The sequence below is a fragment of the Cyprinodon tularosa genome, unplaced genomic scaffold (assembly GCF_016077235.1).
Source record: "Cyprinodon tularosa strain WSP-4 unplaced genomic scaffold, ASM1607723v1 ctg160, whole genome shotgun sequence".
In the NCBI taxonomy this organism is placed as follows: Eukaryota; Metazoa; Chordata; class Actinopteri; order Cyprinodontiformes; family Cyprinodontidae; genus Cyprinodon; species Cyprinodon tularosa.
Window position 1 is genome coordinate 1,516,454 of NW_024038438.1, and position 24,199 is coordinate 1,540,652.

Genomic DNA, 24,199 nt, shown 5'->3' on the forward strand with positions numbered 1-24,199 from the left:
AAAAAAAACAAAAACAGGAAATTTGTGAAAAAGGAACAACCATGTACATACACACTCTGTGGCTCAGCAACAGCCTTTGCAAATTTGTGATAAGGTTTTCAGATTACACAAACACCTTTTGTGTTGTCCAAAGAAATTTAAGACAAATCAGCTATTTTTTTTATTCAACAACAGCCAACAAGGTTCAATAACAAAACATTTTTGTTAGGTATTACTTTAAGATTTCTTCTGAAGCTTATCAACTCCACTTTATAATAAATTTCTTTTTTTTTCAATATGGACACTTTACATTAGGCATAATTAAGTAGCAGTAAACCCTCTAGCTTTTCTGTTAAAATCTTTTGGTTCATCTTCCTTACCTTTCCGCCCAATTAGTCCCATTTCAAACACAACAGAAATTTTTGTGACTGGTCTGGATGCTGCTTCTTTAAGCTTTTTAGCATCAAACCTGGGGCTGAAAAGCAACACTGGTAGCCTGAAGGCAAATGAAGGGATCTCTTTCTGCTCGTCACTTTTCTCCTCATTCTTTTTATCATCACTTTTATTTAATTCAATCTGATGCATAATGTTCTCTTTAGAGGAAAACATTTGGAACAGGACTGCGTCCCACATCTTAGTTGCTTTTGGAGTGTCTGTGTCTTTTGGTGTAGCTTGCTTTCCATCCTGAGCACTTAAGTGCTCCTCTATCCTTTCGCTCTTACTGTGGTCTTGTTCATGGACTGCTTTCTCAGAGCCTAACTCTGGAAATGTTGGCTCTTCCTGTTCCACCACCATGTGTTTTTTAAGTCGTGACCATCCAGTCTTACCTGCTTTTATGCCCTTTGTCTTTTGCATGACATTAAGAAGCGATGTTGTTGCTGGGGGGGAGTCATTAGCTCCCTTTTTGTCCAATTTATCTGATGAAAGTTGTTCTTTGTAATCTTTTTTATTGTTTTCAGATGCTTTTGTAGAATGCTCTTCAGCAGGCAGATTTGGTAGAGGGGGAACAGACTTTGAGCTTTCCTTATTAACCTGTGTGGGACTAAAAGATGTGTTTGGTTCTTTTACAACAGATTCATCAACTTTTATTATTTTCTTCTCATCGGTCTGGACCTTCGCTTTACCCAAAAAGTGCTTCACCGCCTTCAGGGAACCTTGGTCACAACTTTTTGGAGGAGTGTCTTTTATCTCAGTAGCTTTTGTAGTTAGTGGGGTTTTACCATCCTGTTTCTCAGAAAAGACATCTACTGCTTTTGTAATTTTTTGGACCACTATTGCCTCTTTTTTTGCTGCAGTTGAACCAGTTGCCATAGCTTGACCTTGTTTTGATATCGTTCCAATTGAATCTAATGGTTTCGAAACTACAATAACTGGGAGCGTGACGCTAGAACCAGCCTTTACATCACTCTGGTTAGGCTTTTCTTTACTCTCTGATGTCTCCTTTGTTTCAGAAAGCTCAACTGTAGGTTGTTCTTTTACATTTAGTTCTTGGCTACTCTGTTTGAGAACCTCTTCTTTAGCTTTAACCTCATCTTGTGTTGGCATCAGTGAGGTTGTAATGCCAAATGCAGGAGAATATGTTTTGATTCCACCGTAAGCAGCATACTCAGCTGGCGTAAGCCCACGATAGGCAGACTTTGACTTTTGCCATTCCGGGGTTTTAGGTCTCTGACTGGCCATCTGCATAATATTGGATGTTGATGTGTTCAGCCTTTTATAGCCTGGTGATTTGGTCAAAAGGCGAGAGGCCTCATATGTTGGTGTTTTTGGCCTCTGATAGCTAGTCACTACTTGTGTAGCTGGCACAGAAACAGGAGTCAAAGCTCTCTGAGAGCCAAGTGTCGAAACCGACGTCACTCTTCGAGTCAAATCAGACTCCGACTTTGACTTTTTAATGCCTTGTTTTACAGAGTTATTTGCAGGTGTCATATCAGGGTTAACATCCCCATTAATTAAAGTTTCATGAAGCTCTGTGGTCTTCAGATTTAGCAAGGCATGTGAACTTTTAAGACTAGAAATATTTTGGGGTGACCTTGACCTCTCTGGATCCACTGTGATTGGGGACACTGCAAACAAAAGAGGATTAGGTCGTGAGATTTCAAAGACAGGGGTTGTTGCTCGGGTGATGTGGTGTGCTGGAGTTTTAGGCCGTCCTCCTGAAGCTCTGGATGATACAATGTCATATATTGGTGTTTGAACTCTGGCTTGAGATATTAGAGTGGTTGTTTTACTCTCCGACGCTAGGGTTGATCTTTTTGCTTCCAAGATGGGGGTTGCTCTTTTGAATTCAGGTGTTGAAGTGGCTTGCATCATTTCTGATGTTGGAGTGACTCGCTTGATTTCTGATGTTGGAGTGACTCGCTTGATTTCTGATGTTGGAGGGACTTGCTTGATTTCTGACACTGGAGTCACTTGTTGGATTTCTGAAGTTACTCTTTTGATTTCAGCTGTTGAGATGGCTCCTTCTAATTCTGATTTTGGAGTTTTTCTCCCTTGATCAGTGTCTGATACAGGCAGGCGGATTGTTGTTGTCTGCACTCCTTTGATCGTGGATGCTGTGAGAACATCCTGATGTGCTTCTGCTAAAGCCTTGCTTTGAGGTACCGTGGTGCCAATGGCTGTTAATCCAGCTGTATCGTATACCGGTGGTGTCCTAGATGTCTCATAATATGATGTGCTTGCTGTATACATTCTAATTTGAGGTACTTCAAACATTGGCTTTGGTGATTTTGAGGGTTCAGTTGCTTTAAATGTTGGACGAGGACTTTTAGATTTAATGAAAGAGGTCAACACAGTAAGAGGCCGAACCATAGCTTGACCTGTCGGTATTGGATGTGGAGTTGAACTTCTAATCTGTGATGTTGGGGTACCTACAAATGGGACAGAGCTCATACCTGCTTGACTGTCATTAAATGTTTTTAGTTCAGCTGCTGGTAATTTCATCTCAGGCACAGAGGAATATGGTAGTGAATGTTTAGCCTCTCCTGGCAGCCCAACAGGCTCTGTTGAGACTGAGACTCTAGAGACCTGGTCTGATGCAGAATTAGGTGATACTTTTGTGGCATAGTGTGAGGAAGAGCATGAAGGGACAGCCACAGTAGGAGGGGACATGCCTACCGCTCGACCAGCAAAAGCTGCTCGTTGTGGATAAGGGGATGCCACATGCTGATACAGTGGCCTGACTGTAAATCGTGGAGGTTGCTGGATGCTGTGAAGTCTATGAGGTGTGTCTAGCGTTTGAGGGGATGTTAAGTGGTCACTGTGCTCCAGATCAGGGCTTGCCTCATTTACAGGGGAAAGGCTTGAACGGAAAGGTGTGGTAGACTGTGATGTCTGAGTGGAAGTCTTTTTCTTGGCAGTCCTTTTGAGTAGTTTCTGAAGACGAATATTATCTTTTCCAGGCTTGGGCAGTAGTGGTGGAGGGTACTGCTGGGAAAACAGGCCCAGCTGGTGGATAGAGCCATAGGCAACAGACATGAATGCTTCTGCACCCTATTGAGAGAAAAAAAAAATGAAATCAAGCCTTAAATTGTTTTTTTTTCTTATATTCAAGTGATTAAAATTTAAATTGTAACCCAAAGGCAGTACTACTTTCTTACTCAGATGGTATCTTTAACAAAAATGTTAGCCAGACATAACTGTTTCTATGTACAGTATGTACAGTAGATTGTCATCATCAACACAAACATCATTATCATCTGCTTCACCTTTTATCTACTGCTAACTTAAACCAAAACAACCTAAAATTGCTCAATTTTCCTTTTAAACATAATACCATTGATGCCTCTAACAAAGTACTTACTTAATATGCCTTAATAGTCATACAAAATAAATGTCTTTAATAATGGTTTAACATTTTTACGTCTAATGTTTATCCTTTGCTCTTTTTGCAGGTCTGTGCTACAATAATTGCCAAGGTATAATTTCTTCTTCCATTGCCTTTTCGATCTCACAACAGCTTATCTGAGGAGCTCTACCAAACTATAGTCTGCTCTTTTTTTTTAACAAAGCTAATGTGATCTCTTCTGAAGATATCTAGGGAATACAATCCCAAATGCTGCCCCCAAATCATGCATAGCTCTAGATTTCAGATTTCATTTAAAAAAGAAGTTTCCTTGTGATAAGAAATGCAATAGGCTTCTGAAGGTGATTTTAATGGAAAATTAATCATTGGTTCCTTTTATCTATGTTCAAAAGAAAATAACATTTTAGAAATGTAAACTCTAAAATAAAGAATGGGAAAATCATTTTGGCTGGTACTGCATTTACCCACAGATTTCCAATCAGATTCATGTTGGTATTATAACTGGACCACTATATCATTAATGAAAATGAGACTTTGGTAAAATTCAGATTTTCAGAAAATCAGCTGAGGTTGTTTTGAGTTTAACCATACATACTAGTGGTTATACCCAACTAGAGCTTGAACCTCCTCATTTTGTTTTGTTTTCTGTTCTAACAATAAAGTGATTAAATGTGAGTTTTGTTTTTTTTCAGTTCAGGATGATCGTTTGTAATGTGTAAGTTTGTATCTGTACCGGTTTGTCTGTTAGTTTAGTGCAAAATGTTCACAATTTGCTTCATCTACAATAAAAAAAAACACACATTGATTTTAGACCTGTTTAGCACTTTACAGTGGAGAGCAATCAAAACTGCATATATACGTATATCTCTCTCTCTATATATAGAGATATATATAGATATATATATATATATATATATATATATATATATATATAGAGAGAGAGAGAGATATATATATATCTCTATATATATATACCTTCCAATGTCTGACGTAAAATCTGAATAAATATTTCAGAATTTAGATCCACGAGGATATTGGAGAGATTTTTCTTTCTTGGATTTTTTCAACTAGTTTCACTCAACAAAGAAGACGGTCTCTGACAGTCCTCAAATAGTAATAAAAATAAAATAATAATAAAACTTACAACATAATAACTAATTGTGAATAATGTATAACCCTTTTTTTAATCTTTGGTAAAACAAAGTCATGCCTTATATTACAAATAAATCTTTTTTAAATGACCTTTTTTTTTATGTTTCTAATTGTATTTGGACAATTTATTTTTGGTGATTATCCAAAAGTCTTTGCTGTTGGAAGGCCTCTCTGTCATCACCATAATCTCTCCTCTTCCCCTCAGGGCTCAGGGCTCCATTTGTCCACACCCTAAAATGCAAAAACGTAAATACATGTTTTTTACTGTAAATAAGAGCCAATTATGTTTGTCACAGTGCATACTAGTGACAATTGTGGTGGTAGTAAAATATATTGTCATTTCCCAGTTGTTTATCTGAATTTTACAGTATTTAGCCATTTAGTTACTCATGTATGTTTTAGCTCACACATTCCTGCTCCTCTGTCTCAATCTGTTTTTACTTTTATACCATATTAATGAATGTTTGCTTTTATATGTACACCTTTTTTTGAAAACATTAAATAAATTACTTCTGTATCTATTCTTCTAAGTTGTTTACAGTTTTTATGTTCATTGTGTAAACTACACATTTCATCATATTTAAAAATATTTCTTGTAACATTTTATGACATACTCTTCTATGAACTTGTAAATGCTTAAATTTTCTTTTAAATATATTTTCATAATTTCAAAAGTAAATTAAATATACTGAACCATTGCAAAGCAAATATCATGTTTTATGCATTTAGCAGATGCTTTAATCAAAGTTGACAGATTGTTACAATGAGGTAGGCCTTAGTTGCCAAAGGAAGCATGCCGGCAGTTCATGCCCTCTAGCAGGTATTCAAACCGGGGTCTCCTGTGTGCAAGTCAGGCGACTTATCACTTAAACTACCCAGCCGCTAAGGGGAAAGACACATGGCAAGGGAGCACAGGCCAGATTCGAACCCGGGTCGGCCACGTCGAGGATTAAGGCCTCCCTACATGGGTGCTTGGCCCACTATCCAAATAGATTAATTCAATTCATATCCAGAAATAAATAAAAGGAAAGATCCCTTTAAATTCTTGCAGTGGTGAAACATGTCCTCTGTATTTAACACATCTTTAGGGAGCAGGTCCTGCCGCACTAGTTAGATCCTCCTGGGGTTAATGGTGTTGAAGACTTTCGCCCAGAGTCTCAGGTCTATTGTGGTATCTCAAGGACGCAAACGCCCTGCTTTCTAACGATTAGACCAACACTCTAGTAATATAAATTAATCTAAAACCAGGACAATGTAATATTATAAAAAATGTAGATATTGTATCCATTCTAGTTCAATCCAATTTATAAAACTGAAGTCAAATTGATCTTATACAGTATTGCCAATTGGTACATATTAATCTAAATGCACCAAGTTCCCAGTTCCGTAGGAATCCTTCTTGATGAGTTATAGGTGTTACAAAAAGGGGGGAAAAATCCTTTGCAAATATATTGGCAGAACCAGGTCACTGTGAGTGATCTGCTGTACAACCCAGGTTTGAGCAGAACCACAATAGCAAATAGGAGTCAGGGAGTACTTTTAAAACATGTATTTAGTCAGTAGCAGCAGTATCTCTCCTTACTGTATGTCCTCTTATAGAAAAGAAACACAGCTAAACAGAGAACGTATGAACGTAAATGTAAGTACATGAAGTTAGTCACAGCAGAGATATAAGTTTGACCAGCTAGGATGATAGTTTCTGGAATTCCTGTTAGCAACTATGCCCCCTCAGCTGCCACTAAATTGCTCTTTCCCTCCACCTGCCCCTAGCAAAAGTAATATAGTTATACAAGATAAAACAAAGAAACTTTCATGCATATTATATTACATACATGCTGAATTATGATTTCCTGCTCTAGAAGGTTGGATCAGATGAAGGCTTTTTACAAAGTCCTAAAATGTAAACACACCTAGAATTTATTCCTTATCTTACACCAATTTTTAAGTAAGACAGACAGACAGATTTTTTTGTACAAAAATCCAGGGCATTGAAAATCACTGAGCCAGTACTAGGACACCACAATTAGTGGCATTGGTATATGTATTTAGTAGAAGAAGCCGAAGTACGTGGCGAGAACCCACACATGCATGGGGAGAAAATACAAACATGCAAACTCCATGCAGAAAGACCCCAGGCTAGGAATCGAACACATGACCTTCTTGCTGCAAGGAAAAAGTGCTACAAACTGCTCCATCGTGCAGCTCTGTTGTGTTTTGAATTTGCATTGCTGGGGAATATTACAATTGCTGATGATCAAATATTGGAATAGAAAAATATTCAATGATTGGTAGAATTTGTAGGAACCTCTGAATTTGACAAAACAAGTAAAGAATGATTTCAGTCTTAAAAGTTTTGGTAACATATCCTTTCACTACGAACAGAATGATAGGATATAAAAAGCAACCTCCTCCAAATCACATGCCATGTTTTGAAATAAAAAAAGAACTTCTAATAACAGCTTTACAGAACAATGGAATAAGATACTATGCTTTATGATTGTAAATTCTTCTAGTTGCAGCCACAGGCATTAAAATCTTAAAAGTTTGTGATAAGATATAATGGATGATCCACTAGGCTATGAAGTCATTTAACATAGGTGCAGAAGCTGAAACAAGCAGTGATAATTGACCTCAGAACTTAAACAGGCAAATTTACAAATATATTTAGTCATGTTAAATTTGAAATGTACTTTTAATCTTATTTAAAAACAAACAAATGAACAAAGGCTTTTTTTTATAGAACAACTTCTAAGAACTGCAAAAGATGGATTTTACAAATCCAAATACAATTTACGGCAAAATATTTGAACAAATTTAAATAATGACCATTCTGTTTTATAAATAAATAAATAAATTATTATATAAAGATTTTGGAGACATGTTAACTGAATTGTCTTTTTTTATTTTCTAAAAATAACATGACAAGTGTTCATCATTTTGAGCCTGTTCATGCCAAAAAATAAAAAAAATTTCAGAAACATTTTTGATGGTTAAAGATAGAGAGTAGTTAGCAGTGTAGAGAGTTCTTCTTCTCCCAGGATGATGTTACCACTTTACAGCTGGTCATGGATGCCTCTGCATGGCCCAATTTTAGTGCCTGTTTTCTGGTTCCCTGTTAAAACAGTTGTGAGTTTTATACAACCTGTATGATTAAGAAGTAAAGTAAATCAGACTTTGTTAATCCAGTAAAACTGAATATTGCAAGTTCAGCTTCTCTTGGGGCCATTGTAAACAATCTCAATAGTTTGGGCAGTAGGCTCCATCTTGTATCAGTCTGAAAGTAAATGCTTATCAAAGCATGACTTCACACCGCCCTGATACTGAACGTTCAAAAAGTTATGTATCTGTGAAGCTCTACTCCTGAGGAATAATCACGCCTCATAAGAATGAAGCTCTGGCATCGAGGATTGGAGACATTTTTAAGAGCTAAAAAATCAAACTGCATTACATTCCATGGCATGAAGTGTCAGCGGCCTTCACTTCAGCTGATCAAATCAGGTAATTTGGTTTAAGCTGCTCTTTATTCTGCAATAACAAAGTCTACGCATATACAAGGGTTTGTCTCCATGGTGTCACCCTGATGAATTATAGGCACAACCTGGTAAATATTCAGAACGCTCTTAATGCCTCCCTACTGCACTTTGCTGCCAGCCAGATACATGAGACACCCATTCCTCCTTTTAAGGCTTTGCTAATGTGGGCAATGGATATTCTTATAGGATACAGGTTCAAAAGAGGAAAGTCTAATAATAGCTGTGCAATGAAAACAGTTATGAAGCAAAGGAATTCGGACAACAAACGCCAAGCTTCGTGTCAAAAGGAAGGTTTGAACAAACCTGAAACAACTTACCAGGTGACGAACTTGAAATGGTGGTGTTTAAAGGGCTCAAGGTGAGTTTCCCTTAAAAGACGAGGAAAGGACATTATTTTTACTCTGGGTAAAATGTAAAAACTCCTGCTCAACCTGCTCAATTAAAGCTACAAATATATGATCAAATTTGAACTGGGCAGATTAGTGATGAGCAGATTTTAAATCTTCAAGGATTAAAGCGTTGTTAGGAAATTTTAGCCTGGGTTGTGCTTCAGTTTTGCACTCAGAACAAGACATTAAACCTTCTGAGCCTCTGAACACATAATGCAAATATATCCAACAACAGCTGTCTCCTTAACAGCAATGTATTCCTGTGTTCTGGAAAATAAAAGGTGTAATTGAAGGGAAATGTTACCTGTAGGACTGCTGCCTGGGGTGGTTTACCAGCTGCTGCCTGCTTGTCCCAGCCTGGAGTGTCAGAACGGCAGGTTCATGCTGAGCCTCACTCGACCCCCCTTCCTACAAATGGAAGGAACAGGCACCATGGCAGTCCAAAAATAAACACGGAGTCTTGTGGGTTGCTCAGTAGCAGCAGCAAAATTGTGACAGCAGAGAAAGACGAAGCAAGATGTAGCTGATAGGCCAACACCCCAGTTTTTACAACTTCAGAGCTCTAGATGAGCACTGAAGGCCATCTAGGGGTCCTTGTAGGGTAGAATAAAAAAAAACAACAGGAAGCAGGATCCGTTCTTTTCAAATGAATGTCAGAGCAGTTATTGAAATAATTCATCTCAATTATTTCAATAACAATTTTACAATTTTAAACACTCAAAGTTCATTTGAACCAAATTTGGGTCAATTTAAATCAATTTGATGAAGAAAACCAAAGGTCTCATTTAGTCAGCCCTAAAGTCAGAAAAATATTTCAGTTTTCTTGCAACTATGATTGTAGCAGAACAGTTTACCATACAAATTCAAATCAATTTATTTCTATGGCAGCAGCAGTATGGCACAATTTGAGTTATATTAAATACAAATAGAAATTACCTTTAATGTTGCAAAGGCATATCAGTGGCAAAGCAAAAGGGAAAATGAAAGAAAGACAAATTCAGAAATTATCCGAAAAGACGAAAAAAAAAAAAAACAAGGCTAATAAACAATAGACAATAGATTAACGAACATACTCCAGTAAGAAAAACACACCATTAAAAAGAAATACTGTCCAGTTACCAACATGGCATTTTTAGATTTCAGCCTCGGCAGATAGCTGCTCACACTGAGCCTGCTTCTGTATCGATGTTCCTTCCTGTTAAAAGGGAGTTTTCCTCTCTGCTGTCCCTGCAAGCATGCTTGATGTCAGGGATTGCTTTCAAGTTGCATTCAAGTCAATGAGGTACTTGCGTACGAGCGACTCCTCTAACCACTAGGCGTACACTCCCTTATTTATTCAGTGGATTGCTGATAGACCACAAAAACTAAAGTCATTTTTGGCACATTATCAGATGTGTGTACACCTGTCTAGCCCTCAGAGCAAGGAGCATTTTTTGCAATTTCACCCTCAAATTGAGGACCAGTTGTTGCAAAGTGATCACATTTTGCCAGTCCTCACATGCTATTTTCATACTGAATGTGCTTTGTGATGTGCATATGTTTTTACCATAAATTGGGTGAGAAAGTGATGACTTTGTCTTGGTTTTAAAAGTCTTAAGCCCTCCTGAAAATGAGAACATCATCGTTCGATGCTGTAGTGCACGTATGTTTACATTCCGATTAGTCGAACTAGGGAGTATATGGCGAGAATATGGCGGCATAAGACCGTGTACTACCAGCAACCTATCAGCAGTCCAGTGAATAATCAGTGGTGTAGCCTTGCTCGAGCAAAGACACATCTAAAACATGCAGGACAAATCCCTAAGGACCGTGTGCACAGCAATGGTGTATGGACACCATTCCTTTTCATTAAGCCTTTTTTACGCTGCAAAAAATGTAAATCTAAATAAGTCATTTTGTCTTAAAATAAGTGCATTTTTTTCTTTTTCACTAGGTAAGTGAGACACTTTACCATTGCAACAAGACAATTTACGCTTAAAATAAGAAAAAAAACAAAAGGGTTGTCTTATTCAAAGTGCATATTTTCTACTTATCTATTTGAAGAGGGGGAAAAAACTAATTCGGTTGACAAATCATCTTATTTCTCCTGTTGAATTAAGGGTAAATATACTTAAAATAAATGGTTACTTATATCTACTTTGTTTTGGCTGTGTGTGTTTTTGTTAGACAAATGTACCTTTTACTGCTGAGTTGATCCAGAGGCTATGGACATAATTCCTGGCTGCTACTGAAATAAGCATTCAGAATAATATATAATTATAAAGTTAATTTTATACATTACATTATCAGTAAATGTCGTGGGGAAAGGGTATTCAACTATTCACTCCAGTTATATAAGCAGAGATCAATGGATTTCACTCAGTCGACATTTTATTTACTTTGCAAAGTAAAAAGAGAACAAGACAACAGCCCTCACAGCATCATGTTCAGCCCAGCTCTGAGTAGAGACCGTTTGTCTCTCACTAATTCACCCTGCAGAAAGGTTGTGAAGATCTTTAGAAATATTTAGCCAAACAAAGACAATTGGAAATAACAAATTTTATTAAATAATCCCTGAGAAACAGTCTACTTTGTTGTGAGACGCATTCTTTTTATCCCAAACACTCCCTAATAGAATAATCACCCCCTTTCTGTCAGGGCTGGTGGATGTTGTACTGGACCCAAATGCAGAGTAGAAAAGGCAGAGATGATTACTTGATTACATAGTCCAGAACCGATCGACAAGAAAAGTCAAGAATCAAAAAACTAAGAGACACTAGGGAGGAAAAAAACCTAAAGAATGATGAGGATCCAGCAATGATGAACTTAACAGGATGTGTATATAAGGGAGACAGAAACAATGGGAGGAATAATAAACTGATAGGTAGCAGGTGTAGACAGAGTAACTAGAACGAAACACCAGGATCTAATGGTTGCTTGAAAACATATTAAATAAGGCTAAAGGGGAATAAAACAAATGTCTACATGGAAAACAAAACCTTAAGATAAGAGAAAGAATTACTATAACTAAAACTAGACCAAGGAATAAATAATACCAAAAATGTTGAAGAAAAGAGATAACCAGGAAGAGCGAAACTAAGAAAACAAAAATGATCTAAATCTAGAAAACACAGAACAAAACAAAGCAAACAAAAAAATATATATATATAAAAAAGAAAGCTTAAAGAGAAACAACCCAGCTGGCATTTTGACATTAAGTCACTTTTGAATCAACAGCAGTTGGTTGCATTTGATTAAATTTTGTTTAGATTTTGAATCATGATTATCATACCTACTATTATCTATTATACGAGCTGTATTTCAGAGGAATTCACAGTAAAATCTACAGGTACCATATTTTCACAGCAGCCTATTGCAGGCTAAATAATAGATAAACTTAATGTTACAACACGCAACAGTTAATTAATCATCATTGTTTAGATGTTGGAACAATGTTACTTTTCAACTGACATATATCAGCAAAACTTTTAAAAGGCATGTTTGTAAAAAATTATGTTTATTAGACATACCACAAAATGGTTGATATTTCAGCCCTGAATCCATAAAGAGTTAACAACACAATCTCATCCGTTTTTATATATATATATATATATATATATATATATATATATATATATATATATATATATATATATATATATATATATATATATATATAAATATATATATATATATATATATATATATATATATATATATATATATATATATATATATATATATATATATATATATATATATATATATATATATATAAATATATGTAAAAGGGAAATAATAGGAGGTAGATTTGTGAAGTACCACACATTCTAAAGCATTCCCTTAAACAGTTCCATCAGTTCTAATTCCAGATGTCACAGAAATGTGATGCCTGCCCAGAAAGCAGATTGTTTGCAAGGACATATACATACAATCAACACAGACTGTTCCAGAGGTCAGGAAGGGAACTACACAGTAAGCAGGCAAAAAGAATTTCCACCACAGTTTCCTGTATTATGCCATGAGATGTTGGAAGGAAATTATACTCCAGGCCCTGCCTCACACACCCTTCGTCATCCATCTCCAACACCCAGGAAAGCACTATGCACTAGTTCTGTCTGTCTTTCTTTTATGTGCAGCACTATATCAATTAAATCTAAACTACATATATAGCATATATGACTCTCATATTGTTTTGGCATAATTTTATTTTTTTCTACTAAATATGTGTTTAGTGATACCGTTTTAATAAAAAGGGGTTTTGCAGGGGAGCAAAACATCTCGCCTGATCAGCCAGGCCAACAATGACCCTAACAAACCCCTTTTCAGAGGCATAGGCCAGTATCGTGTATTTCAGGCCAACAACGACCTCAGCAACTCCCCATTACTAAGGGGTGGATTTGTTCGTCTGGTTTAATTTGCATGTTTTCTAACCCGTAACAAGGCTTTGTTGGGCTACTCTATAAAGCTTGTAACTGAATGCTAATCCAGGCATTTTGAATAGAAAAAGCTTTCCAAGTGGGAAGCGAAACGTCTTCAAACTTGGAAAACAAAGTCTATTGGTTTGTTTTTTTACTTTTTTGGAACAAGCTCCATCTTATATCAGAGATCTTATTGTTCCTTATGTCCCTAACAGAGAACTTTACTCTCAAAGGTTTCCAAACAGTTCCTAGAGTTTCTAAAAGTACAAGGGAAGCTAGATCTGCTGGGAAGCCAGTTATCAGGCTCCTCACCTATTGAACAAACTAACAGTTTTAGTCACTGAGAACGACACTCTGTCTACTTTTAAGGCTAGGCCTTAAATCTTCCTTTGTGATAAAGCTTATAGTTACGGTGTTTTATGCTATCCTGATCTATCACTTTAGTTATACTGCCATAGGCTTAGGCTCCACAGAGACAACTGATCATCATTTTATTTACTCTAATCTGTAATTTTGCATTGTTTGTTAATTTTTTGACATGAACAGGCTCAAAGCTGATCTGCCAAACTGTTAATTTTCTAAACAGAGTCCCCTAAGCATATTCTAACAAGTCACTAGACAGTCATTTTCGTGATTTAATTAAAAAGTGCTTCTTTCAGCCAAGAACTATCATTGCTGAACTTTGGAGTCAAAAGCTGGATTAAAGATGATTGTTAATGCTTTTATTTCATCCTGCCTTCAGTATTGTAATGTTCAATGTCGTTCAATGTTTTGGAAAAAGAAATATTTTGGTTCCACAAACTAATTTCAGGACCTACAGGGATCTGTCTTCTAGAGCTTTGGCCCCAGACTGTGGAATGCATTGTCTTCAGATTTGCCCTTTCTTTACTCTATTCATTCCTTTAAGCAGTTGAAACCCACTTTTACTGAATGGCTCTTAACCAGTTGTTAACTAGTTTTATGCTTTAATGTTGGATCTATGCTGTTTATCTTTTTTTATTTTATCTATATTTTATTTGATGCTTTTTTCATGTTAAGAACTTTGCCTTTTTTAATCCTGTAAAAGGTGCAATTATATATAAACATACTTTCCTTTGAAGGTTTTCTTCCTATGAGAAAAGGTTTACTCTTACCGTTTCTAACAAATAAAGTATTCTTCTTTTTAAAGAGGAGTTTTTTCCTTTCCAATGTTGCTGCATACGAGCTTTTGCTGCAGAGTCAATGACACAACACAAGCAGAAATCTACTGTTGTCTATTCTTATCCAGGAGTAACTAATCCTGCAAAGTCATAAACCAGATGTAAACAGTTGGGTGTCCTTACACTGAAAAATTATCAGTCTTTATGATTATGATTTATAAATTTATAAATTGTCTATATTGCCTTGAAATTACATATGTCTGCATTAAATGATAAATTGATGAAATTAGGGCTGGGCGATAATTCAATAACGATATATATTGATCGATAGACGTGTGGCGCAATAGAAAAAAAGAGAGTCGATAAAAGTTTGATAAAAAAAGAAACGCAGCTTTCCTTCCTTCTCATTGTAGCCTAGCATGTAGGTTTATGCTAGTCACTACTTCCTCCCAACCAATCACAATCGCGGACCCAGGCACGCCGTCATAAAAAGCCGCCCTCTCGAACCACAACACAGAGCACATGAAGATGTCGCAGCAAGGAGAGGCTGAGGAAATTGTTCCAAAGAAGGGTTTTTGTAGTTCGGCAGTCTGGCAGTATTTCGGTCATGGCAAGTCGGACAAAAAACAAACCACAGTCATCTGTAAAATGTGTAGGGAACCAGTGAAAACGAAGTCTGATAACACAACCAACTTTTTTTTTTTTTTTATCACCTCAGCCGCTCACACCCGCAGGAGTACGAGCTGTGTAGGCCCTGGCGCGGCTCTCCTCCGAGGAATCTTCGGGAATTTCGGGAAAATATATATATATATATTTTCAGTTCTGTGCAGTTTCTCACGTAGTTCTAACAATTGAGATAAAAATGCTGAGGGTCCAGAAACTTCAAAGTAATAACTCAGGTTAAAGCAGGAAACTAAGCTGAACCAGGTTCAGCTTAGAAGAATGGGGGTGGCGGCGGCGGGGGTCAATTTATTTATTTATTATATTTATTTTGGTCACTTTTCTGGTCACTTTAGTTTATTCTTTGTCAGTATTTAATAACATAACTCAGGTCTCTTAAGTTATTTTTCTTTAAAACAATTCTGTTATGGTTAAAAAAGTTGGTTAAATAAAGATTTAATTCGAAGTCTGTGTTTGTGTTTTTTATTAAAAATAAATCATTTAGCAATATTATAAAAAGTCCAGGCAGAGCTGAACATAAAATATGGTTTCAAATCTTTTCAATAATTATCAATATCGATCAATATGCACTTTTTTTTATCGATAAGTATGGGAGAATTATCCTGCCATAATGCAAGAGCACATAATTTCAATTTGAGAAAAGAATTTCATCTTCTTGCACTCAAAACTTATAATTCTCACACTCAAAACATGCGCTCTCTCTCAAATATTTTCTCTTCTCTCTCAAATCTTTGTTTCTTCTCTCAGATTTAATGCTTCTTGCACAGATATTTTCTCCTCTCGCTTGCCTCCTTCTCTTCGCGCACAAACAGGGCTCTGCACAAATCTCAGATACACTCGCAAACCCGTAGGCTCTGCTTGCGGATTTTTTCTGCTCTCTCTCGGATTGCACTTGGATCGTCGCCTAGCAACATTTCCAGCCAATAGAACGACAGCCTGGGAAAGGGTGAGCTTGTTTAACCCTACTGAGTGTGCCTGTGCTACTACGCCACTTATAAGAGCGTCAGCTGAAACTGCTATTTACAGTAGTTTTGTGGCTCGATTCAGCAAAATTCAGTAGCCTACTTAGGGATAACCAAAACAATTCTGAATTAAGTAATTTTAAACAATTAATGATTTGTTATGTAGAAAAGAAAAGAATCGACATATTAAATTATTATATTGAAATACTTTGTTAGTATAATGGCAAATCTTTATGTTTTAACCAGTCAGTGAGTTATGGATGTTTTAAAATGTTGGATGAGTGGACATTTGGTCTGAAAGAGGAGTCCAATCGCAGCTCAAGTAGGATATTACAAGGAAAGGAGACTTATGTCTTCTGAAAGCCACCGCTGTTTTCACCTCAAAGGAGCTTTTCGACTAACTATGCGGTTTGTTGGCTATATAAGCAGGTTAATAAATAATAAGTACTGTATTATGATATTAGAATTTGTATTTATTTATTTACATTTTATTATCATTTTTAATCAGACCTCAAATTTTATATTTAGTTAAGAGTGAGATGGTTAATTTTCGGAAGCGAGGATGACTTGACCCTGGAAGAGAAATCTTTTTCTCCTGACTTCTATAAGAAAATCAAAGTCAGGATTTTCTCTGCCTGACAGCCCTGTGGCTGCAAGGCTATCAGTCAGAGGTGGCAGTCTGCAACACTGGGGCCTCCAGGCCACCGTCCTGTCTCCATTTCTCACCCTCTACACCTTCACCTTGTGGGCTGTGTGTCTGAGGGGAATGAGGTGGAGTACCGGTCAGTCATCATTGACTTTGTGGACTGTTGTGAGAAAAAACACCTGTGTTTAAACACCAGTTAGACCAAGGCGATGGTGATCGACTTCAGGAGACGACCCCCCGTGTGAACATTCAGGGGCAGGACATAGAAACTGTGGAGAGTTTCAAATACCTGGGTGTTCACGTCAATAAGAAAGCTGACTGGACACATAACACCATAATAATAATTGGAAATAATTATCCAACATTTTAACTTTTTGTAAAAAATGTATTTTTCCCCTACATTTTGAAATCAATACTAACAAAGTATTTCAAGATAATAATTTAATATGTCTGTTCTTTGCTTTTGTACATAACAAACCACTAATTGTTTAAATTACTTAATTCAGAATTGTTTGGGTTATCCATAAGTACTGAACTTTGCTGAATCGAGCCACAAAACTACTGTAAATAGCAGTTTCAGCTGACGCTTTTATAAGTGGCGTAGTAGCACAGGCACACTCAGTAGGGTTAAACAAGCGCACCCTTTCCCAGGCTGTCGTTCTATTGGCTGGAAAGGTTGCTAGGCGACGATCCAACTGCAATCCGCGAGAGAGCAGAAAAAATCCGCAAGCAGAGCCTCTTGGTTTGCGAGCGTAACTGAGACTTGAGCAGAGCGCAGTTTGTGCGCGAAGAGAAGGAGGCAAGCGAGAGGAGAAAATATCTGTGCAAGAAGCATTAAATCTGAGTGAAGAAACAAAGATTTGAGAGAGAAGGGAAAATATTTGAGAGAGAGCGCATGTTTTGAGTGTGAGCATTATAGGTTTTGAGTGCAAGAAGATGAAATTCTTTTCTCAAATTGAAATTATGTGCTCTTGCATTATGGCAGGATATTTCTCCCATAGATAAGCTTTTTTTCTATATCGCCCAGCCCTAGATGAAATTAAATGTATAAGATATAAAACATCCCGATGTTGATCTTGCTGCACACATATTTAATCACATTCAAAGATGTGATAAGCTGAACAATGAAGTGTCAAATGTTCTTTGGCATAGCTTCTATGGGCTTAGACTGCTGGAGGACTTGGGCATTTTATAATTCTGCTTAATTCTATCTCTTACATACCTAAAAGGTATGTTGAACACTCTCATTTTCAACATATTTCTTAATTTTGAACAAGTTTGTGTTAATGATTTAAAGCTAAACTATTGATGGGTAAGTATTCAAAGTACAGGAAGGAAAATGTAGATCAAGGGGGATCTCGCAATGAGGCTCCTGCTGTTTATCAGAGAGGACAGGAGGTCATAAAATGAGTATCTCCTGGAGGGCAGCATCATTTGAGCCTGCTTGGTTTACAGAAGATCAAAAGTCTTCCAGAACTAATATCTGGGATGGTGTAAAACTGAATACCACGTAGAATGTTAAAACACTAACATTTAGTTTTTAAGACATTTTTCTAAGTACTAATAGCATGTTTTTTTAAATGTAAATTCTATTATCTAATTTTAGAATTAACTAGTTTAGTAGATGATGAATAAATTTGAAAATTGTACTATCTGTGACAATATCAGAATCAAATGGAAATTGTTTGAATGAAAATGTTTTGTTTAGTATTAGAAAATTGCTCAGGATCTATGCTAAATTGGGTTTTGGAAAATGTGTTAGCTTGTATACTTAGGATTGAATATTATGTTTCATAGGTTAGAAAAAAGAATTGTACCTCATGTTCTGTTGATTCTATGTGTTATTATTGGTTTAAGGCAGGACTCAATCTTGTGCAGAAGAGCAAAACTGGGTTTGTGAAGATAACCTTTCCTTGAACCAAATTACTGAATTTAAGTTTGTTCCTAAGAATTTATGTAAGGAGAGATAGCAGGAGAGGCTCCGGATTCCACAGCTATCTGTGAAAACTTATCTTATGTTTTCCTTAGCCAGATGACCTTAGAATCCTGGAGGCCAGGACAAGCTCTCCGCTCTTTCTGTTAAACAAAGGAGCAAATGGCCTTTGATTTTTGCCGTAAATTAGGGGAAGTTCTACGTTTTTCTGAGTGTCCAAGGTAGCTTCCAATTGGTCAAGCGGAGGGAAGTCTTAACTTAATATACTAAAAGGAAAGACACACCTACATTATAAAAGTTTGTGCACACTAGTAATAATTCAGATAGCAGCCACTATTTTGCCTTTTTTGCACCAGCTCTCTCCAAAGACGCGTCTTTGCCTTTCTTTTCTATTTTCTTTACCTCAGGTAATTGAATGTATGTTTCTGTTGTTCTGCAGTTTTGTTGTTAATTCATAAGCTGTTTCTTGTTGGATTAAACTCTGTGATTCTGTGACGTCCACACGCATTGTTGGTTTCCTTGTGGCCACACGCGGCTCGCTGGGAGGGCCTGGGATCCAGAGGAAGAGAGAGAGCCAAACTTTTTCCAAAGTTAACTATTTTAGAATATTTTCTTCCTTAACCCAACAAATATGATCTTAATCTTGACTGGACGTTGCCTCGGTAAATTAGGGTTAAAAAATATATTATAGAAAAATTTCTCTAATGATACAATATTTTAGCAGACTTTACAACGTTTACAAAAAATCTAAAATTGCTCTACGTTGTTACTTCGGATGCAGAGAGCTTTGCTTTTCAGGGACACGTATAGGTGATCTGAAACTGACCTTACACAGACAGGAGGATGGGGAATCATCAATATGTTAGCTTTGGTAATGATTGAATGCTTAGAATGGAGGGCCTGATTGTTTATATATGTTTGCCTTAACAATAACATTGGGAAATATAGAAAAACAACCATAAATGTGTCTCCTTGCTAATTTAAGAAACTCTGTTTACCACCAGGAAACCTCTTCAGAGCAAAAAGCCTTGCTGGTAAAATATAAAAAGATATGATCTCCAGTGATGAAGTTAATTTAAGGGTTTTTGTGTCCAACACATTTTAGAATTTACTAATTTAACTGGAACCGTGTGAAGAGAAACGTAAATTGGAATAGTTAGATATGAATTTGTGCATAGAGATCTTAATATCAGTCTCATATTATGAAGATTTATAAACTGTTGAACTTAAAGTATCAAGGAGACATAAACTAACCTTTTTAACACCAGTAAACTACATGAGGAAATAGGAAGACAGGCAGTCAAGGATAGCAGATAACAGGGGAATGTTATCAGCTACCCTTTGCTGGAACTATTACTGGCTATGATACAACTCTGAGCTTTGAGGTAGTAAGCAGTACCTGCAAATGGAGGAAGCAGATTAAATCCACCCAGAAAATGAATTATACCTGAGAAGAAGCAGGCAAGAGGAAACAATGTATGTACAACTAAAATATGGGCATAATGCTTTAATGTTATTTCAGGCATCCATCTGCAATATGCTTGCTAAAGTATGGTATGTAAAGAAGTGGATAAGTACTGCTTGAAAAATGAAGGTATTTTATTTTTCCATTGTATTGCTTCAAGGATATTTACCACTGTTTTAGGTTTTAGGTTAAAAAAAGTTAAACATTGTTGAATACGTAGAACAAAGAGCATGTAGAACAAAGAGCACATAATAAAAGAAAAACTGTTTAATATAACTAAATTCAATTCAGTTTATTTATATACCACCAACCTACAACACACATAATTTTCTAGGCATTTTACAGAGACAAATCAAGCAGATCATAAAGTCAGATTGGTTCAAAGTTTTCTATTTAAGGAAAACCAGCAGATTTCCTCGACTCATTGACTCAGAATCAATCCCTGACAGCAAGCATGCATGTTGGGGTGACAGTGGCGTCAGATGCAGGAGTTTGCCCTGCAATCAGAGGGCTGTTGGTGCTGGAGCTGCTTAGCTCTTTTACACTCTGGTGCTGGGGGTGAAAGGTGTTGTCCATGATGGATGTAAACTCTGACAGTATCTTACTCTCAGCCACTTCCTAAACTGAGTCCAGCCTAAGACAGAAACGGCCTTTCACACCAGTTTGTTTAGTTTCTTTCTAACTACACAAAATAATGTTAAAATCACCAAAAACTAGGATTTGAAAAAAACACATAATATTTCTTGATAAATCAATTCATATATACATTAGTTAATTAAATCAGAGGACATTGTAAATCTTTAAATGAATTTATAAACCAAAGAACATATGACTGAAATTCAAGCTGCATTAACAGAGCAATCAACCCTGAGGCTTGGCTAATGCTAACTCCATACAGTATGGGAGCAATCAGATTCTAACAGGTGTCAATTCTTCATAGAGTTCATAAATAATAATACAGTAATAGTATATGAAAATTATATTAAAACAAACAGATGAGGGTCAGACATTGCTTTTTAATCATGCTTAAAGGCACATCGCGGACTTTGACATCTAAAGAGTTGACTCATATGAGTTGTTATAAATGATTCCTCAGACCATTATACAGCGCTTGACACTATCAATGTGGTTCTCCCCTCTTGAAATACCAACTAACTTAGTTGAGAGATGATGTACCCATTTGCCAGGTCATGTGACCTTGAAGAAAGTATTAATTTATGGGCGCGATATCATTATGGAGTTATGGCTTTTGCTTTGCTATTTTTCTGCCTACTCGACGACTGATCATGGCTGAAGCAAGGAAAAAGTTTAAACCTTCTGAGGAGGCTTAAAAAAGAAAGTGTAAAAGGGATGTACCTGAGGAAAATAAGAGTCGATCATGGAAAGGAGTTTATTCATTGGCGCTGGCTGAAAGAAGAAGCCGGATGTAAAACTGATTGTCTTTTCTCAACTTTATTATTAAACTGGTAAGTTGTATGTGATTGGCCTTTTGAATCATGATGAGATTGCTTATGTTATTTCTTTGGGATGAGTTCCATGACTTCTATGAATTGGAAATGCTTGAAGGCTAAAAGTGTAAACCTCCTACTGTGTTCAGTGATGTTCTCTTTTTAGGGTTTCACAAAGATGGCTTCCCTCAACCCTTTCACAAATCATGTGTCCTCTCTCTGCAAAATCTGGGTATTTTGTTCTTCAAAAGTGTATACTTTGTTATTGAGGTGCAAGTTGAATCTTGCAGAGATTCTGGCTCCCCTTTACTGCACCACGCTTTTTTGTAGTTGTTGTTTGGTTTCTTGAAGGCTGTCCTTCTGTTCTGCAATGTATCAATATCAAATAATGCTAGGTTTTTGGTCTTTAGGAGAACCCGGTTTGACTAAGTGTGTTGTTGGGTTTTAAGGCAGCTGTTTGGTGATTACCACACTCAAACTGTACCAGAGAAAGCCAAGAAAAGAGCTGTCTCAGATGATTATAAGGAAAATTGTAGACAAGCATGTTAAAGATAAAGGTTTTAAGAGCATCCCCAACAACCTTGATGTTCCTGTGATAACAGTTGCACATATTATTCAGAAATGTAAGATTCATGGGAATGTGCCCAACCTCCCCGAAAATGGCCACAGTAAAATAATTGTTAACAAGTCAAAGAGATGATAATGCAAAAGGTAACACAGGACCCAAGAAAAAACCTACAAAAAGCTTAAATGTGATCTTCAAGCTCAAAGAACATCAGTTCCTTGAGTGGACCTAATGGGGGATAATAAAAAGGGGGCACCATGGCTGCAAACAAATTATAAAATGGCCAGACTGAAATTTGCCAAACTACATGTTGACAAGCCACAAAGCCGTACTATGAACAGAGGAGAAACTAATTCAACTTTTTGCCAAAGTAGATCAGCTCTGTTCACAAGAGGAAATAACGTATGTGAATAAAAAGACACTATCTTTACTGTGAAACATGGAGGAGGCTCTATTAGTTTCTCTGGTTGCTTTGCTTCTTCTGGCACAGGGTTTCTTGAATTTCTGCTTGGTATAATGAAATCTCAAGACTATCTAGGGATTCTACAGAGCAATGTGCTGCTCAGCATCAGAGAGCTTGGCCTCAGTCACAGGTCCTGGGTCTTAAAACAAGAAAACAACCAAAAACAAGCAGCTAAAAACAACAGAGCATTGCTAAGACGAAAAATTTGGAAATTTCTGAAGTGGCCCTCTACAAGCCCTGACCTAAATCCTATCCAGGATCTTTGAAAGGAGCTGAAACATGCCATCTGGAAAAGGCACCCCTTAAACCTAAGATAACTGCAACAGTTCTCAAAAAGCTGTTGAGGAGTGGAGAAGTCTCATGAAAGTTCATGTTAATATGAATTTAAGGGTCCCATCATTTTTGTCCAGGCCTCTTTAATGAGTGTATTTTATTAAGATATTTTGTTGAATGATCATTGCAAAGCAATGCCTGACTTTAATTTCTTTATTTTCATATATTTTAAATGTATCCTTTATTTTGTACCTGCAACAGACTGGCAACCTTTCCAGGGTGTATCCTGCGTCTCGCCTGTAGACTGCTGGAAAGAGGCTCCTGCCCTACCGCAATCCTGACAAGGACTAAGTGTGAGGACAGACAAAAACCACGGAGCACACATAATTCTCCCTCTATTGCCTCCTCTCTCTTTGGCTCCTGCTCTCCTTGAATCCTCTCCATTGCCCAGGAAGCTGGAGTCCCCCTTGGCTGGATCTCCACCACAGTGGAGATGCGGGCCTTACTGTCCTGACGGCTGAGCTGCAAGTGGAGGAAACTCAGGTTTTCCAAATGGACATGGAAAAAGGTTTGCAGGTCTGGCATGATTAGGGACAGAACAAACAACATGTGTTTACTGATGTGTAAAGTCAAGCTAACAGAATAGACTGCATGCAACGCTATGCTACAGGAATATGTGTTGAGTTGTTGCTGAAGCTTGGAGAAGCTTTAGTTCGCTGAGGGTTAAACGTTGATATAACATTAGTTGAGAGTGTTACACTGAAATATGTTTGACTTGGAGCTGAATGATTTTTCTTAATAAACTCATATTTTGAACAGAAGTTGTGGTGAATTTATTCCAAGTATGTGCAGAATTAACTGTTGACCATGATTAGTGCTCGAATCACTCTTTCATTTATTGTTCTAACACACAACTAGTACAGTAGGGCTGTGTGTCATAAACAGTATATAAGAGCTGAAATAATATCTGATAAATAAGATATTTTACCGCCCCTACAGGGGAGGGCAATAAACATCTTAAAGTATCAGAAATACAATTAGATAGAATTAGAATAGAATTGAACATAAAATCACAACAATGTCTTTAACACTATTTAACATCCTTTCACAGGCAGCAGCCTGCCTTTCAGATATGTAAAGATGCAAAAAACTGCAAGGCAATCTCTTTCAGGTTTGATCATTTTGGGGTGGTAAGCCATAACATTTGCATATACTCCTATTAAGTTGGATCTTTGGGTTATCTTTATATGTTTCTTATTTATTAAGGACACATACTGAAAAGTTTTTTTTTTCCTTGCTTATTCTAAATATAAAATTAGATTTGCAGGCCTAATTTGCACACCCTATCGATGTTGCACACAAACTT

The 24,199-nt window shown here is 36.8% G+C and overlaps 2 protein-coding genes across 3 annotated transcripts in view; one reads left to right on the top strand and one right to left on the bottom strand.

The window, feature by feature from the left end:
- lsp1a (lymphocyte specific protein 1 a) overlaps positions 1 to 4,631 on the top strand; it is a 38,512-nt gene extending 33,881 nt beyond the window's left edge. The window contains exon 13 of the mRNA XM_038280514.1: positions 3,873 to 4,631. The gene's annotated coding sequence lies outside the window, so the exon portion shown is untranslated. The remainder of the gene's footprint in view (positions 1 to 3,872) is intronic.
- Positions 234 to 9,334, bottom strand: prr33 (proline rich 33). Of its 2 annotated transcripts, XM_038280512.1 has the most exons (4): positions 9,163 to 9,334; positions 8,787 to 8,837; positions 7,986 to 8,048; positions 234 to 3,471 (listed from the first exon to the last, which is right to left on the bottom strand). In XM_038280512.1, the coding sequence occupies exons 3-4, from the start codon at positions 8,001 to 8,003 to the stop codon at positions 301 to 303; spliced, it is 3,189 nt and encodes a 1,062-aa protein (XP_038136440.1). In that variant the 5' UTR covers positions 8,004 to 8,048; positions 8,787 to 8,837; positions 9,163 to 9,334; the 3' UTR covers positions 234 to 300. The 2 variants fall into 2 exon arrangements, with proteins under 2 accessions (XP_038136440.1, XP_038136441.1); XM_038280513.1 differs by lacking the exon at positions 7,986 to 8,048 and having other exon boundaries at positions 9,163 to 9,332.
- Positions 9,335 to 24,199: the final 14,865 nt, after the last annotated feature.